The sequence below is a fragment of the Ochotona princeps genome, chromosome 18 (assembly GCF_030435755.1).
Source record: "Ochotona princeps isolate mOchPri1 chromosome 18, mOchPri1.hap1, whole genome shotgun sequence".
NCBI classification, from domain to species: Eukaryota; Metazoa; Chordata; class Mammalia; order Lagomorpha; family Ochotonidae; genus Ochotona; species Ochotona princeps.
The window spans coordinates 28,695,584-28,711,605 of NC_080849.1; the positions used below are offsets into that span (position 1 = coordinate 28,695,584).

At 52.0% G+C, this 16,022-nt stretch overlaps 1 protein-coding gene across 2 annotated transcripts in view; it reads left to right on the forward strand.

Moving 5' to 3' along the window:
• The window catches only part of CELF4 (CUGBP Elav-like family member 4), a 189,034-nt gene extending 174,763 nt beyond the window's left edge, over positions 1–14,271 (forward strand). The window contains exons 10-12 of one of the 2 annotated variants that reach the window (XM_058676924.1): positions 1,340–1,423; positions 5,933–6,104; positions 13,679–14,271. In XM_058676924.1, coding sequence (XP_058532907.1) covers positions 1,340–1,423; positions 5,933–6,060 — 212 coding nt within the window. In that variant the 3' untranslated portion in view covers positions 6,061–6,104; positions 13,679–14,271. The remainder of the gene's footprint in view (positions 1–1,339; positions 1,424–5,932; positions 6,105–13,678) is intronic. The other variant, XM_058676925.1, reaches the window with a different exon arrangement.
• Positions 14,272–16,022: the final 1,751 nt, after the last annotated feature.

Here is a 16,022-nt window from a genome sequence, read left to right on the forward strand (position 1 = left end):
AATCCACCAGAGCTAGAGCAGGGAGGAGAGCACACTTGTGCCTGGTTGTGGACACACTGTCTAGCAGAGTGCCTGGCAGCCAGTGGAGGAAGAAGGGTGGGAACCAAAAACCAAGGCAGTCCGTGGATGGTTTTGGTGGTCAGGACTGTGGGTCTGCAAGGGTGGAGAAGGATGGATGGAGGTAGGAGGGGAGAGGAGAAGAGACTCCTGAGCCAGCCATGTTTTAGAACTAAATCACAGGGCAGAACAGCTGACCATAGCCTCGGACAAGTGGACCCCCCAGGAGTGCTTTAAGGTTTTCATTGTCAAGTTCACGCCCAGGTTTCCCCATTGGTCTGTCATCAGGTCCTCCACTGTCAGTCACACAGCTCCACTAAACACGGCTGTTTCCCTGCTATGCCCATTGTAGGCTGTGTCTGCCATCACTGGAGTTGCCACAGGCCACTTCACATGCGATAGGCCCTAGTTAAGGTAGCAGCATCACTCAAATAGAGTGTGCATCTTAGAAAATAGTCCATTTCAGATTGTTCAAATAGAGCATTTTGAACATTTAACCTTTCAAGGGAAATATGTAAGTCTTTGGCTCTCTGGTAATTGCAGAAACTCAGAGATCTGCACAGTGTTTGGGGTATGGGGTGAGACAGAGAAAAGCACACACTATGGAGCAGACAGCCTGGGTGGGTATCCTGTTCCTCTGCCCCATTCAGCTGCATGTTTCTTGGCAGGTGATTCACCTCTCTGGGCCTCGGTTTCCTCACCCATGGCAGGGCAGTGCCAGTAGTAGTTAACCCCCGAGGTTGCTTAAGGATTACTGCAGATAGTGTGCTTGGGAGATGCCCGCCGGAGAGAGCTGGTACAGCTTGTGCTGTAGCAGTGGCAGGTCTCTGGTTGTCAGAAAGTGAACCTTTGCTGCGATGATGAGACTCGGGGTGTCCCGCACCCACCTGGAATGTTCAGACAGGGCGGGCGGGCCAGACAGGTGGGACTCTGAGAGAAAGGGGGTTCTTGCGGCCACTCCAGGCATCAGTCCCAGTAGCTGGACAGCTTCCCCATGGCTGGAGCTGGGGCTGGCAGGCCAGAGTTCCTCCCTGACTCCAGGTCACGCGGCCAGACTCTGCTACAGTCATTTTGCTGCGAAGTCCACTGAGGCCCAGAGAGGTTCCACAAGCAGAGCCAAGAGCCAAGCTTGCCCTTGGGTCTGGAATGAAACCCCCCCTCCTCCTAACCTCGCCCCGCCCTCCCTGCTGCGCTGCCTAACTCGCTCACCTCTCCTCTGTCTCTCTCTCCCCCTCCCACCCCGCCATCCCTCCTCCCTGCCCATCCCCTCCCCTCACCGCAGGGCCCGAGGGCTGTAACCTGTTCATCTACCATCTGCCCCAGGAGTTTGGGGACGCTGAGCTGATGCAGATGTTCCTCCCTTTCGGTAATGTCATCTCCTCGAAAGTGTTTGTGGATCGGGCGACTAACCAAAGTAAATGCTTTGGTGGGTAAAGATAACAAACCAATTAGCTTCACTTCGGACAGGGCGGTGCTCGCACCGCCCCGCCCCGCCGCGCCGTTGGCGCCCAGTGCGGTTAACCTGCTCCCGCACACTGCGCCCCGCCGCCCAGGTGCTCCCGACGGCCCCGCCTCCATCTCTCACCGCTCTCCTATCCTTCCGCTCTTTTTGCTTCTCGCTCTCCCTTGCCCGCCCCCCTGGCTCCCAACTCCCACCGAGAAAAATGGGTTTCCGCTTCCAGCCCAAAGGCTCTGATCCAAGGGAAAGGAAAAGGAACCGTGAGCAGCCGAGCCTCGAAATGTTAGTCCTCCCAGCAGCCCCTCTCCTCCCTGGCTCCCGGGCCCAGCCCTGGCCTAGCACGACCTTGGGGCAGTTTACAGGAGATCCCACCCCTTGCTGGCGAGCTGGAGCCGCCTTCCTCCACATGCCCTATTGACCCTGCTCCCTTCACTTTCCTACTCTTTGCCTTCCCTCTGCTGTGCAGAGAACTCTCCTCCAGTATTGTCCCTCCCCGCCCCCACTCCGAGAGCTAGGCGCTGTTGAGGAGATTCGAGGAAATTCGGCCCTCTCCCACCCAGGAAGCTAAGTTCTGAGCTCAGATAAAACTTGCACCTGCTGCACGGCAGTGAATTCTGCCAGGTATTGAACTGGGGAAGGCAGAGGATGTGGGTGGGAGGTCATCACAGCCAGGGAGGATGGAGTGGACAAGCAGGGGATGGGCTGAAAGGGCAAAGGACAGGCCATGAGGAGCTGGGAGGGTATGTGTTCTGGAGGGCTTTGACCATGCACACAATGATTCAATTGATGGGAAGGTTATGGAGGGTGGTGGGAGGGCCTAACCTGGGAGGAATGGACTGGGAACATGCTTTCAAGAGATGTCCCAGTGAACCATGTTAGGCGTGCAAAGATTTGGGCAGATCCAGGTGAATACAGGATGTCGAGTTAAATGTGAATTATAGGTCCACAATGAATCTTTGTTTTACTTTTGTTAGTGTAAGTATGTCCCAAACACCACATGCAATAGGGCTCATGCAGATTTTGGGGTATGCTTATACCAACAAACAATTCCTTATTAATCTGAAAATCAAATTTAGCTGGGCATCCTGGTTCATATTTGCTAAAATATGATAATCCTATCCAGGGACTTGAAATGTCCTCTTAATTCCCCTCTGGTCTCAGTGGTCCCTCTTCTCCTTCCATCAGCCCACTCCAATGGGGCCAGACCCACTCCCAAGTCCCTGAGGACTTGAGGTCCCCAAGAGCCATCTTTTGTCTGAGACTGGAGTCTGCCAGAAGCACAGCATCTTCAGGTTGAGCCCTGATTCTGAGACCTGGGTTATTCAGGGAACCCTCGTCACAGCTTGGTCGTGCGTGGTAGAGGGCAGACAGTGTCTCTGGGAGCTCTCCCAGTGTGTCAGGGAGTTCCCAGTTTGGGAACTTTCCAGCACAGTCAAAAGCTTGAGAATCCAAGCATGTTCCCCAAGGCAGTCAAGTTCTTGGTGCCATTCACAAGTCCACGGCCCCAGCAGCTCATTCCTCTTTGGATATAGAAAAGCAAGTCTATGACCATTTTACCAACAGCCATCCCTGGATTGCTCTGGCTCCTTGCAGTTATAGAAGTGCAGGTAAAACAGCAAACTGGAAATCAGCAACATTCACTCTTTAAAGTCAGGCTCCAATGTGATGTCATGAGGGAGGGAAATGCTGAGAGCTCAGCAAATGCTAGGGTATGCAAGACCAGAACACACTCCAGCCCCATGGGGTCTGGGCACCTTGACAGGTGACAGCCAGTTTTAAAGGCACCGCCTCCGCCTGCCTGTGCACTGTCCTTAGACCTCCAAGAGCTGGTCACCCACTGCACACTCCAGAACTAGGGTTTTTCCCTACCTTTTGTAGGACTCCTCTGTCCTTCCACTCTGACTCATGCTGAGCATCTACCAGCCTGAAAAAAGAGGACGGACTCCTGCCATGAGGTCCAGCTCCACTCTTCCTCCTTAAGCCACTCTGACAGCAGAGCCTTCTGCATCTGGCCCATCCAGGGTCCTTTTGTAGCAAACCTGACTCCATACAAGTCCCTGGGCCCTCCGAGTGGCAGCATCCTCATTTGTGAAATGGGACTGTAAAAGCTGTCCCCCTGCAACCCCCAAACACCACCATTAGGGATGCTTGAAGTTTCCTCCCAAGCTTTTGGGAGGGACTTGGCCAGAACAAACTCAGGAAATGACAATGGTTCCTGAAGGCTTGTGATAGTTTTGCCAAATAAGCAGCTCTCTTTCCACGTGAAGTCCTCAGAAGACTGCACTCTTTATAAGCATGCATGGAATCGTCTAGAGGCTTCCAGTAGGGTCATGGTGGAGGGTCCTTCCATGGGGGAGGGAACCCTGGGAGAAGCAGGACAGTTCTGGGACTGTGGGTCTGGTGTTGGCACTCAGAGTTGCTACACTGCAGGGTGATACCCCCTTGTCCTGCCTACCAGCCAGCCAGCAATATCAGTTGAGGAAGAAAAGTTCCCTTGAACCTGGAAGACTTCCCAATCCCAGGGCTCCTGATAGTACTCAACTCTTGCAGGAAGATGGCTTCTTCCCTCCTGCAGAAACTTCTCTCTGCTCTCCCCCACCCGGTGGCTGTTCCTACCTCTACCTCTTGTCCCTGCTTTGCTCACATTTTGTTGCCTGCAAAAAGAGACACCAAGTCTAGACACAGAGGTAGAGCTGGAGCCAGTAGCGCCAGTAGGTGAGGGGGTTGTTGGCTGAGAACGCAGCTGTCAGACTCCCTTGTCCTGGCCTGGGCAAAGGCTTTAGTTCAACTACCCTCAGGGACAGGGGCAGGATGAACAGATTTGTGGTTCACATAGTTCTGCCAAGGACTTTAGTCTTCAGATATTCAAGGTAGGTGCAGGGCCCTTGAGCCCAGAGGGGAGGAGACAAAAGGATAACTGGAGGTTGAGTGCCAGCTGTGGGTAGTCCTGGCTTTTTTCTTTGTGTTTGACTATGCTGATTTATACAGATGTTGGTTTTGTTATTTTGGGCTTGGCCCTGACCAGCTCCATCTGTGTTCATATTTGCAAAAATAGGAGTCATATCCCTGCGCCCCTTCCCCCATCTGTGGTGGGGTGCAGCATGAGCCAAGAAGGAAGGAGAAAAAGAAGCTAACAAAGCCATGCCTGGGAGGGTGGGATACAGAGAGTGATGAGCCATCAACAGGTGTAGCTCTCTTGGAGTGGAGAGGTTGCAGAGGTGCCCTGAGTACCATGCATGACTAACTAAGAGAACAACCTCTTGTTTGCACTAGATCTGACTGTACATTCAGTAGCCACTCAGGGACATGCACTCTGGCTGAGGCACATCCTTTAGACAGTGCGGGTGTCTCGCCCAGTAGAGTTTCATCTGTTTCTGCAGGAGAGACTCTAAGGTTGGATAAATTCAAGGAAATACTAGAGTAAATCAAGCTCTGAAGGTTTCTTTGCCAGAGAACATGGGGCAGGAGGGAGAGTTTTCTGTTCATGTGCCTTGAGCCAGCCTCGGGGAGTCCAATTAGGAGAACGCCTCTGGCTCCAGAAGCACCTGTTAGGGCCAGCTTGGGGAAATATGGATGGAGATGCACTCACTTTGTAACAGGTGCTATCCCTGTCTGGGAACTACTTGCTGTGGCCCAGAGTCTGCGTGCAAGGAAAGATTCAACAGCCCCAGGTGCACAGAGGCCGGCTGCTAACTTTTCCTGAGGGTGTGAATTGTTATAGTAGTTGTACATCTCTTGAGGGGCTCACAGGAGACCCATCAGGTAATTTGGTGCAGTGCTTACTCCGGGGGGGGAAAAAGACTCTCTCTGTTCAGAGATGTCTGTAACCCCTGGATGCCAGGTGGTGGGTCAAAGCAGTGGGTCTGGATTTACCCCGGTGTCCCCAAACGGACATCTGGGACAGCCCGGGGGTGGGCGGTGGCCCCCGCCTCTGGTCCTCCCCCTACGGCCAGCCGCACTGGCAAGGGGGGTGGTTCACGTGGCGGTGGAGAAGTTGTCTGGGTGGTGCCTCCCCTCCCGCCCCCTCGCACTGCTCTCTCTCCCCAGGCCGGCACCCAGTGCCCTCCCGCTGCCAGGCCCCCTCCTGTCAGGGAGGACAGTGTCCAATAAACTCCACCCGCAGGTGTGTGCGCCCTCTCCCGCCGAGGGAGAGGGCCGAGGTGGCGGGGGCCGGCCGGGGAGGGGGGGCGCCCCGCCTGCGGGAGTGGGCGCTGGGCGAGCGGTGCGGTTGCGCACAGCCCAGGTGGGGCCCCGGCACGTGGGCTGCAGGGGGGGCGGGCGCGGCACGTGGCCCCGCCGGGCTGGAGGCAGGGCCGGAGCGGGGTTCGAGCCCCGTCCTGCTTCCCACCATCTGCCCACTCCCCGCCACGAGCGGCCCCGTGGAAACCCAGGCCCTCGTCCCTCGTGTCTCGCCAGGCTTCGTGAGCTTCGACAACCCAGCCAGCGCGCAGACCGCCATTCAGGCCATGAACGGCTTTCAGATCGGCATGAAGAGGCTCAAGGTGCAGCTGAAGCGGCCCAAAGACACCAATCGCCCGTATTGAGCGCCGGCGGGAGCGTCCCCCGGGGGAGACCAGGACTCGCACAGGTAACCGGGGGCGGCCGGGGCGAGGGCACGGGAGGGGGGTTGGGTGGCCTGGGGGCGAGGACTCAGACGGACCCGCCGCCTCCTCTGGTCTCCATGGGCCGGACCCTCTTTGTGCCTTGGACCCGCTGCGTCTGGTTCAACCTGCTCCTCTCCCTAGGCCTAGCCGGCAGGTGCAAAGGTAGAGTCAGAAATGGGCAGGGCCTGCTCCCCTAGTGCAGGGCAACAGAGGGCAGGAGTGAAGAACTCCACCCCAACCCCGGTGAGGCGCCCTTGGTCCTGATGGACAGCTAAGCAGAGGGTTCCAGCGCCAGACCCTGCAGAACACTGTAGCTGCCAAGGGACTTTGTCCCAGTCTTCCTGGCCGTCTTTTCCCCAGCCCTGCCCAGCGGCTGGAGACCCTGTCAGCCACTCCTCTTCCAGGCCAGGGGTCTTGCTGAGCGAAACCACTTTCGGAGGAAGGGATGGAAGAGGCCATTCGATTTGGCCTTCAGTTACCATATGCCCTACAAGTCCTGGGCTTACTTGTAGGTGGAGATGAAGGCCCTGTTTGGCCCCTTCAGTTCACAATGGCTACCCCTTGCTTTTATTTAGCAGTATTGTGTGCAAGGGACCGCATTAGGTACTTGGGACTCAGTGGTGAGGGAGCCAGTAACACAAGAGCAGGTTTTCAAGCACATCAGTCTTGTGGGTTACACTTCGATCAGCAAAGCAGAGTCATTGTCATGGAGAAAGACACATTGAAGCAGAGACTTGAAGGGGACAGAGGGAGCCATAACAGCACAGAGGGAACAGGCATCATCATGCACACCCCAGCGAGGCAGCCAGAGGCCAGGGGAGAGGGGTGGGGGGTCCCTAAAGCACCAGGAGACCATTGTGCAGACCTTGGCAGGGTGCCGAAGAGTTCTGAGTTCTCCCCTTCTGGGAGCTCTCTCTGCTAGATCTAACCATGGGGCAGGAGCCAAGCATCTGCTGCTCCAGCCAGGGTCTCAGCAGTGGATGTGAGGTGAAGCAGGTGCAGTATGAGCCAAGGATGCTACTTCCAATGAATTCAAAGTATAGCAACCCGGAGAGAAAAAGGAGCCAAACATGACTGCAGGCTTTTGGCCTGAGTGACTAGGAGAGCAGGGAACTTGGGTGAGAGAGGCAGACATTCAGATGGAGCTTTTGAGGCTGAAGTCTGGTTGAAGAGGGGGGTCCTCCAGTTTCCCAGTTCCCCTCCAAAACCATCCCCACCCACCCTAGTGGGACACAGAGCCCAGCGGAAGAGTCTTCCGCCCTGCCCCCCCCACTCACGGAGGGCAAGGCCCTTCTCTGCTAACTGCCAAACCAGCTTTTCCAGCCCTTGTTCATAGTCAAGGCACCTCTGTGTGCCAAGCACTGGGCTCAGTGCTAGGTATGCAGAGATGAACCTGTCACCATTCCTGCCCTCACGGAGCTTCCAAGCTGTATGCACACAGACTGGGATGAGGAGACAGCCAGCCACTGAGTTTGTTTCTGGAATGGGAGAGGAAGTGGAGAAGTGGCCTGAGGGTAGAACCATGCAGGCAGAGCTGGGGCAAGTGGTTTAAACAGCATAGTGGTCCTCCTTTTGTCAAAATTTAAATTTATTTAGTTTTAAAAGTCTGCTACGTAGGTGAGAGGATTGCAGCCCCAAGCAGGTCTCTGGGAAGGATAAGGGAATTGCCCTGGGGGAAGGCCAAGGCCAGGAAGAGGAGACCCACACACCTTTCGCAAGCACCTCCCCTGTCCTGGCACTGCTCTGCTAGGTACTAAATATGCAGCCATGGCTGCCTAGAAGGTAGCTAGGAGGAGAGACAGAGAAGATCTTCTGTCCAATGATTTACTCCACAACAGCTGGATCTCAATCTATCCGAGTCCAGGAGCCAGGAGCCTCTTCCAGGTCTCCCATGTGGGTACAGGGTCACAAGGCTTTGGGCCATCTTCAACTTCCTTCCCAGGCCACAAGCAGGGAGCTGGATGGGAAGCTGGGCTGCCGGGATTAGGACCGGCGCCCATATGGGATCCCTCCACATTCAAGGCGAGGACTTTAGCTGCTAGGCTACCACTTAGGGCCCAGGAAGCAGACTTTTCAACTGCTCCAAGGCAACCTGACTCTTACAAGAAAGCTGCTGGCCTTTGGTTTTCATCCACAACGTTTACTGCCCAGCCCCATTCTGTTAGAAGCAATGGTGGAAGGAGTGTGCTAGGAGGGGATGAGGGCGCATCTTAAGGCAGGCTTGGGGTTTGTAGTGAGAGGTGTGGACATTCTCAGGCTGGAAGAAGGGAGGAGCCTGCTTAGTCAAGCAGTTGAAACACTGCTCCAAAGTTGCAGGTCACTGAATGGTGTTTATAAAGGATATGGTCCCAGCCCAGCGTGGTAGCCTAATGGTTAAAGTCCTCACCCTGCATGTGCTGGGATCCCATATGAGTGCTGGTTCTAATCCCAGCGGCCCCACTTCCCATCCAGCTCCCTGCTTGTGGCCTGGGAAAGTGGTCGAGGATGGCCCAAAGCCTTGGGACCCTGCGCCCGCATGGGAGACCCACAAGAGGCTCCTGGCTCCTGGCTTCAGATTGGTGCAGCTCTGGCTGATGTGGCCACTTGGGGAATAAATCAGCAGAAGGAAGGTCTTCCTCTGTTTTCTCTCCTCCTCTCTCCTCTCTGTCTATCTGACTTTCCAATTAAAAAAACAAAAAAAAAAAGGATATGTCCCAAGCAGCAGTCACAGGTAATTGGAGGGGTGGGGTTGGCCTGAGCAGGAGTTCAGGGGACCAAACACAGATGGAAGCAAAGAGGTAGTGAGGAGTAGAGTCTCAGGACCAGGGTAGCCACCGGCAGTGGGGCCAAGATCAAGGCAGAAGGGAGTGGGCCAGACCTGATGAAGGGCCAGGACCATTGGCAGGACAGCTGTTGGAAGCACAGGTCAGTGCTGGTTCCATAATGTGAGGAGCAGTAGGATCAGACTTGGGAATTGGGTGGCAGTTCCTTCTCATCAGATCAGATTCCTGGGGGCCTTGCCCTTCTGGCTGCCTCCCTCGTCCTACTCTGCCCACAGTTTCCTGTCACTGTCTAGAGAGTACACCCTGGGCCCTGGGCAGCAGGGAAGAGCCTGACTCTCAGCACTGGGGGTTGTGATTGTCCCAGACAGCATGTCCTCCCTCCCCCAAGGCAGTCATGCTTCTCCTGGGCCCTGACCTCAGCCCTGAGGCTGTTTTTTGCGTGTCTTGGTCCCACCTCTGCAGACAGAGATGATTTGGTGTGACCCATACTGGGCCAGGCTATGCCTTTTGGCCTGGGCCCTCTCTGGCTAGAACCTAACTGGCTTTAATGCCTGACATTGGACTTAGTTCAACCTGGCCAAAATTCTCTCACCTGAATTAGTGAGTTGGATCTTTCCAGACCCAAATTGAGCTTCCCTGTATGGGGCATAGAGCCTGGCTTGATGGGTATCTGGAGCAAAGCTGGGAGAGAGAACAGCCCCTCAAGCCCAGAGGGAAGAAGTGAATGCCTGTGTGGTGCTCAGGACTGGTGTGGAGGGGAGGCTAGGAGTCCCCAGGAGTCCTTAGTTGACCACAGCCAATAGCCTTAGTACTCTAGGCTTCCTGCTGCTGGCTGCACCCGTTGAGTAGGTTGGAAATGCAGGGAAGGGTGGCGTTGCCAGAGTGGTGGGCCTTGTGCTCAATGGGGGAGATCTTCTTCTGTTAGAAGAGCAGAGAGACCAGCCTGGAAGGGCAAGAACCCAGCCAGGTCCCGAGGAAAGAGGCTAGGGAGTGCTTGAAGGCTGAGTTGGAGACCAGGCAGACAGGCAAAACAGCCACTACTCAAATACCACATAGGTGATCCCTAAGGACACTAAGGACCCACTCCACCCCTCCCCTAAAGACAACAGAGAACGAAGAGTGGAAGTCCCTGTCTGTGGAGCCTGCTTGTTTGCAACCCTGCAAAGAAAACTAAAATGTGATGGGGTTTGGAATGGGCCAGGGGACTCCTGGAGAGCAGGGTGTAGGGAGTAAAGCTGGGGATGGTCATGAGGGAGGGCCAGAACTGGGCATCCTCAAATTCCTGAGGGGCAGAAAATAATCCTCAGCTAGATAGTGAGGATTGGGGAAGATGGAGAGTGTAGGGAAGGATGTTCTTTCTGAGCCTGTTGGGGCTGCACCAGCAAAACAGCAGAAGGGACAATGGAAACAGCCTGTGAGGTGGGACAGTGTGCAGAGCACATACTGGAAGGATGGAGGGCAGAGGGATGGAAGGGAAGGGGTGCGCAGAAAGTCAGCCGAGGGTGGGGATGCTGCTGGTCACTGTTCACCCCTTGGGCGGCCCCAGCCTGCAGTGGCACCTTGGGCATCTGCAGCCTTCCTGGTGATACTGTAGAGGTTACAGCTGCCCACCCTCCAAAGAGTTTCTCATGCCCAGAAGGAGCCTCCATTTAGCCACCTTGAGAGTGCAGAAGAGCATGAGCCAAGGGCAGGAGGCAATTGCGCAGTGACATCTGTAGTGCCAGGGCATGTTTGTAGGGTGCCATCTACATCTAAATTCTTGACATCTCAAAACTACTCCTGTCCATGCCAAAGGCTCCGAGGAAAGAGACTTGAAGGGAGCATAGGGGAAGAGCTGACTCTTTGTATCAGGTTGCCCTGGAAGCCTGGAGACCCCCTTCTCTAAGATGGCAGCTTAGGTGGGACCCTCAAGAGTAGAAGGCCAAGTTGCTGACCTTGCCAACTGTGTTGTGGCAACCAAGAGTCCCACTGCAGCTAACAGTTCCTTTAGCCGGCCTCTCACCGGCTGGCAAATCCAGGCCACCCTGTCTGGCTCTCCAGCTGGTCCATAGGCTGGGGTGGGGTGGTGTGGGAGGAGAGCTTGTCCCCCCACACCAGGGGTGGGGGTGGGGGAGGGAGGCAGAATCTGGGGGTGATCAAGAGAGAGCTTGTTCCCTGAGGTCTGTTGGCGGCCCATGGTGGTTTGAGGGGCTGTTTATTTTTTTGTGGCCCCTTCTCCCTCCCCACCGCATGACGGGCCCTACCCCCGCAGGCCCTGTGTAAGGTTCTGCCACTGTTCACAGTGTATCATGTGTCTGCATAAACAGCTGTGTGTACGTGTGTGTGCGTGCGTGTGCGTGTGTGTTGCTGTGCCCATGTCGTTTGTCTGCTGGCTTCCTCCATCCTTTGAGTTCTTTTCAGTTCCCTTCTGATTTGACTGCTGTTCTCTCATCTGAGCTTTTAGACTGATGCTGTGGTCTGGTGCTGTATAAATATTTTTCTTTTAAATTTTGTTTTAACTTCTTCCTTCCCCTTCTTCCCCCTCAACCCAGCTCTCCCTGCCTTTCCACAGCCCCTGACCACCCCTGTTCCCGTCTCCTCCCTCCCTCCCACCCACCTACCCACACTCTCTTGCCCTCTTTCTCTCTCTCTCTACATATATAAATATATATATATAAATCTTTTCTTCTTTTGTCATTCAATCAAATTCCAACAACCCAACCAGGGCCAGTCAAATCCACCACAGTCTCGCGCTGAGCTAGGAATAAAGTTCACGTAATCACATGAGAGTGGAGAAAAGTCCCCCATCCGTAAGTTCAAATCAACTCAAAGTTCACAGTGTGACATGATGGCGTCATGTAACAAGGCTAAGAATCGGTTGCATGACAATTGCCGTCAAGTTTCGTGGAGGTGCTGTGATTGGAGCGTTTTTCTTGGATGTTGTACCCGTTGATGATTGGCCAGTCATGATCACACGTGCATTTTCTTGACTTTTGTGCTGCCACAATCTTTTTTGCTGTGCTCATTTTCGTTTCGTTCTTGGTGCTTGCAGTGGTTTTACTTTCTGTTGTTTGGTTTTTCTTGTTCAGCGTTTTTTTATGCTTCTCTAGATGTCACGTAGAGAAAAAAAAAAAAGAACAACAACAAAAAAAGAGTAAAAATAAAGATGAATTCCTGAATTATCTAACATGGGATCATTTTAACTGTGCAAATCATTATTTTTTTTTCTTAAAAATAAGGAAAACATCTTAAAGATATCTATGCGTGGTTGATTTACTTGCACTTGAAAATTTTGTGATTTTATTTTTTTCTAGAAATTTGGGGGCCTTTTTCAATTGACACTTTCCTGGGGCTTTTTCCAGTTAGGCTATTTTAAGTCTCACTTCAAAAGGACAAATGAAAACCAAAAACCAAAATATCTACAGTAACAAAATGATAAAAAAAAATTCTAAACCAAAACCAAACTAAATAGAACAAAGCCAGAGGCCTCTCTGAGAGAGCCCGGTATCAATTGTAAGGTTTGTATTGTAGCCACTTCTGCTAAATTTGATGGGGGGAGGGGAGGTGGGAGACCGGGGAGCTGGGGGAGGGCTGGTTTTTATTTATGTTTTTTGGTTGGTCTGGAAGAGACAGTACTGACAAAAGCCAAAATGCACCTTTTTGTTTACAACTGAAAAAGGGTCCTTGACAAGTGTTTTTTAATTTTCTTATGATTTTCTTTGGTGTTGTAATTGTTTAGACCGCTGTGTACGGTTTGCTGTTTGTTGAATCAACAGTGTGAAAAACCTGCCAGCATGGATTGATATACGCATGACGTTGTCCCCTCGACTGGGGCGTTGCAGTTCTCACTTTCTCGATGTAACCAGTCACCCCCATGTATAAGTGGAAGCTGCTTGCTAGAATGGAGATGAGTCTCATTTGTTAATTCACAACAACTCAGCATTCACCTTCTGATTCTAGTCAGATCATGATTTTTGTCCTTGAAAGCCAAACAGAACGCCAAAAAGCCACCATTCAAAACCAAATCAAGAACCGCCTGAGTTTGATGATTAATCTGCTCTGACCTGTTTCAGGTTCTCCTAGCCACTCCCCCGAAGCTCCGAATTTCCTCTAAAGTCCCTGGCATGTATGAGAAAAGTACTATGTGTGTGGATGTGTGTGTGTCTGTGCACACACATACACACATATCTGTGTCTGTCCGCATACGTGCAGGCGAATATATTCCACACCTATCTCCAGATACACATATCTATACACAGCCTCGCAAATGCTTAGTGACCCCAGAAGACAGGTGGTTGGCTGGAGACCGGGTGGGGGACTGGGCATTGTTGGAGTCACCGATTGCTGCCTCCTCCGTTACCTGGAGCTGAGGAGGAGCAATGCTGGGTGCTGCGTTTTGACAAACTGATTTGCTAGGCTTCTGTATACATATTGTATCTGGGCTGGATCCCTTCAAGTCAAGTTTGATTCTGATTTCCTAGCCCACACTCCCAAATTCTCCCCTTAGATTTAGCCCTTCCTCAATCCAGAACCGGAAAGGAACCCAAATCGAGAGCCATCTCCCCACAGCTAAAGCTCAGCCACCACCATCACCACCAGACCTCCCCCCCCCCCAGGGTTTTCTACTCTGACCAGAGGAGTCGATTTCTTTGTAATGTATCATGATCATGACTAATTCTCATCCCAGTCTCTCCTCCTTCCCTCCTGCCATCCCCCCAGAGCTCCCATCCCAACCCCAAGGCAGGTTCCTATTGCTGTTTGGATGCATTCTGTGGTTTCCCTCTTGGCTTAATCAGCCCTGATTTTCTTTGTTTTAGGGCAGGATGCTGAACGGGCTACATTAAAAAAACAAACCTCTCTCTATCTATATTTATAAATGAGAACTGTTGGATGACACCTTTGACATATCAGCCAATATCAATCAAGCTGAAGACTCCAGACACTCTGTGTGACTGTAACATTTCTTCAAGGGAAGCATTAGCGTCTGTGGATTCAGAGGGGCACATGTTTGGGGGAAACAAAACGAATGACACAAAGAAGATGACACAGCAAAATGAGAACAATTAAATACATACACGCAAAAGGAAAAAAAAGAAAAAAAGAAAAGAAAAAGAAAAAAAAAAGCAACTTTAAACCATGTGAGACCGGACCGGTAGGCTGAAGGGCTGGGTTCTGGGAGGAGACGCCACGCTGCCCACCGATGCTGGCAGCCCTGGGCGCCCGAGGCAGGAGGAGGCGAGCGGGTGGCTGGCAGGGAGGCCGCTGCCCAGCATCTCTATCTGTCATTCCTTTAGCTATTTAGGGACCAAAGGACCAAACTTTGTATCACAGATGTGTAGCTCTATGTCAGAGAGCGAGGGAGAAGGGGGGACAGCCTCCTTCTTGCCCCTCGACGCTGTTCCCAAGACAGCTCAGAGCGAATTCTATGAAAAATGTTATAAAAAATAATAAAACAAACAAAAAAAAACAAAAAAAAACTTTGGAAAAAAAGTAAAAAAGCAAAAACAAAAACAAAAAATCCAACAGGAAAACTTCTGCTTTGATGCTTTTAACACAGCCAGATGATAGTTCTTTGATACTTCGGAGGAGCACTTGGGTCCCCTCACCTGCGGGGGCACACCTTCCTGTGGCTTTCCGTGTCGGACGTCTGGACGGAGCTGTCACAAGCACCGTGGGTGGAGACGTGGGCCAAGAACTCACCCACCCAGAAGTGTACAAGAACCAGGAGGGGACAAAGGGACTTAGACAAGGCAAGGCCATTGTGGTGAAAAGTCTGTAAATGCTTCTAACTCTCCCCTCCCCCTCTTAAAATCATAATAGTTGTACAGAATTTAAAACAAAAAAAGGAAACGTTTAAAATACCTATATAATAGAAGAAAAAAATTAGAGGAAAGCAAAAAATAAAAAAAAAAAAAAGGAAAAAAAAAACCTATAGAAGTTAGCGTTACTGCTAAAAATCCCAGATGTCGTAGGCCTGTACTTTTTGTAGCGTTTAGACTGAGCATCATCCCTTCTCCCCGCGAAGTGCTTTTGGACGCCGTCGTTCCGGAGGGCCAGGCCGGACTCGCTCCCCAGACCCATCGCCGGTGGAGGCCGCGCCCTTGGCCGCCGTGGCCGCTGTGACCGGGAAGGGCCCTCGCGTCGCCGCCGCAGCCCTCGCCTCTTGCTTCGCGCCGGGAGCCGCGCGCGCTCGCCGGCTACCCGCAAAGCCCTGGACACGTCCCGCTTCGCTCGCCTTCCATGCTCGCTCCAGAGACTTTTCCGGGCAAGGGAGAAGTGGGAACTCTTCATCGTCAAACAACTCACACACACACACAAAACCTTAAACAAGAGAGAGAAACAAACAATCTTTGAAGAATTTCTGAAACTGTTTACAAGGAATTTTGAAAAACAGGGATGTTTAAATGATGCCGGCTCTGTTTTTCTGTAAATAAATTTGCATATTTTGTAGGACTTTTAATTGTAATGATAGAGAAAAAAACAAGGAAAACTATTTAATGAAAGCACGATATTTATCTTTGGTAAATGACTTTAGAGCAGTTAAAAGACATTGCTTAAAAAAACTCAGAATCAGAAAAAAACACTGAATTATTTAAGAACACATATATTTTAAAGTAGAACATATTTATTATAATTTATTTGAACCCTTGGGAAGACTGGCTTTTGCTTTCTGCCTGAGGTGGGTCACCTGGAAGCCGGGCGGGGGGAGGGCTCTCCGTCTTACCATTGATTTAGTTTTGTTTTGTTTTGTTTTCTTTGTAACAGCGAAGTTCTGGCTCCTGCCTTTCCTTTCTTTCCATTCTGTTGGTTTCTTATCACTGTTATTTTTCATGTTCTTTTGCTTTCTCTCGACTCCTCCTTTTAGGATGTCCAGATGTAAAAAAAAAAAAAAAAAACAGCTGCAGTTTAGTACAACTGCTCTTTTCACACTCAACTCCCTAAAACTCCTTGTAACCCTCTGTAACTATTGGATGACGCTTTCTCCAGCTTAGCCCTAAATAAAGCACAGTTTAAAAAAAACAACACTTTCTTTATTGGGCTGGGCCTCTCAGGGTAAGGCTGGCGGTGTCTAGCAGTCCCCATGCTGAATGGCTTCAATCCTCTGCTGGATCTGTCTGCCACATGGGGCCATTTCTCCAAGGTGATAGAAAGGGGAAATGT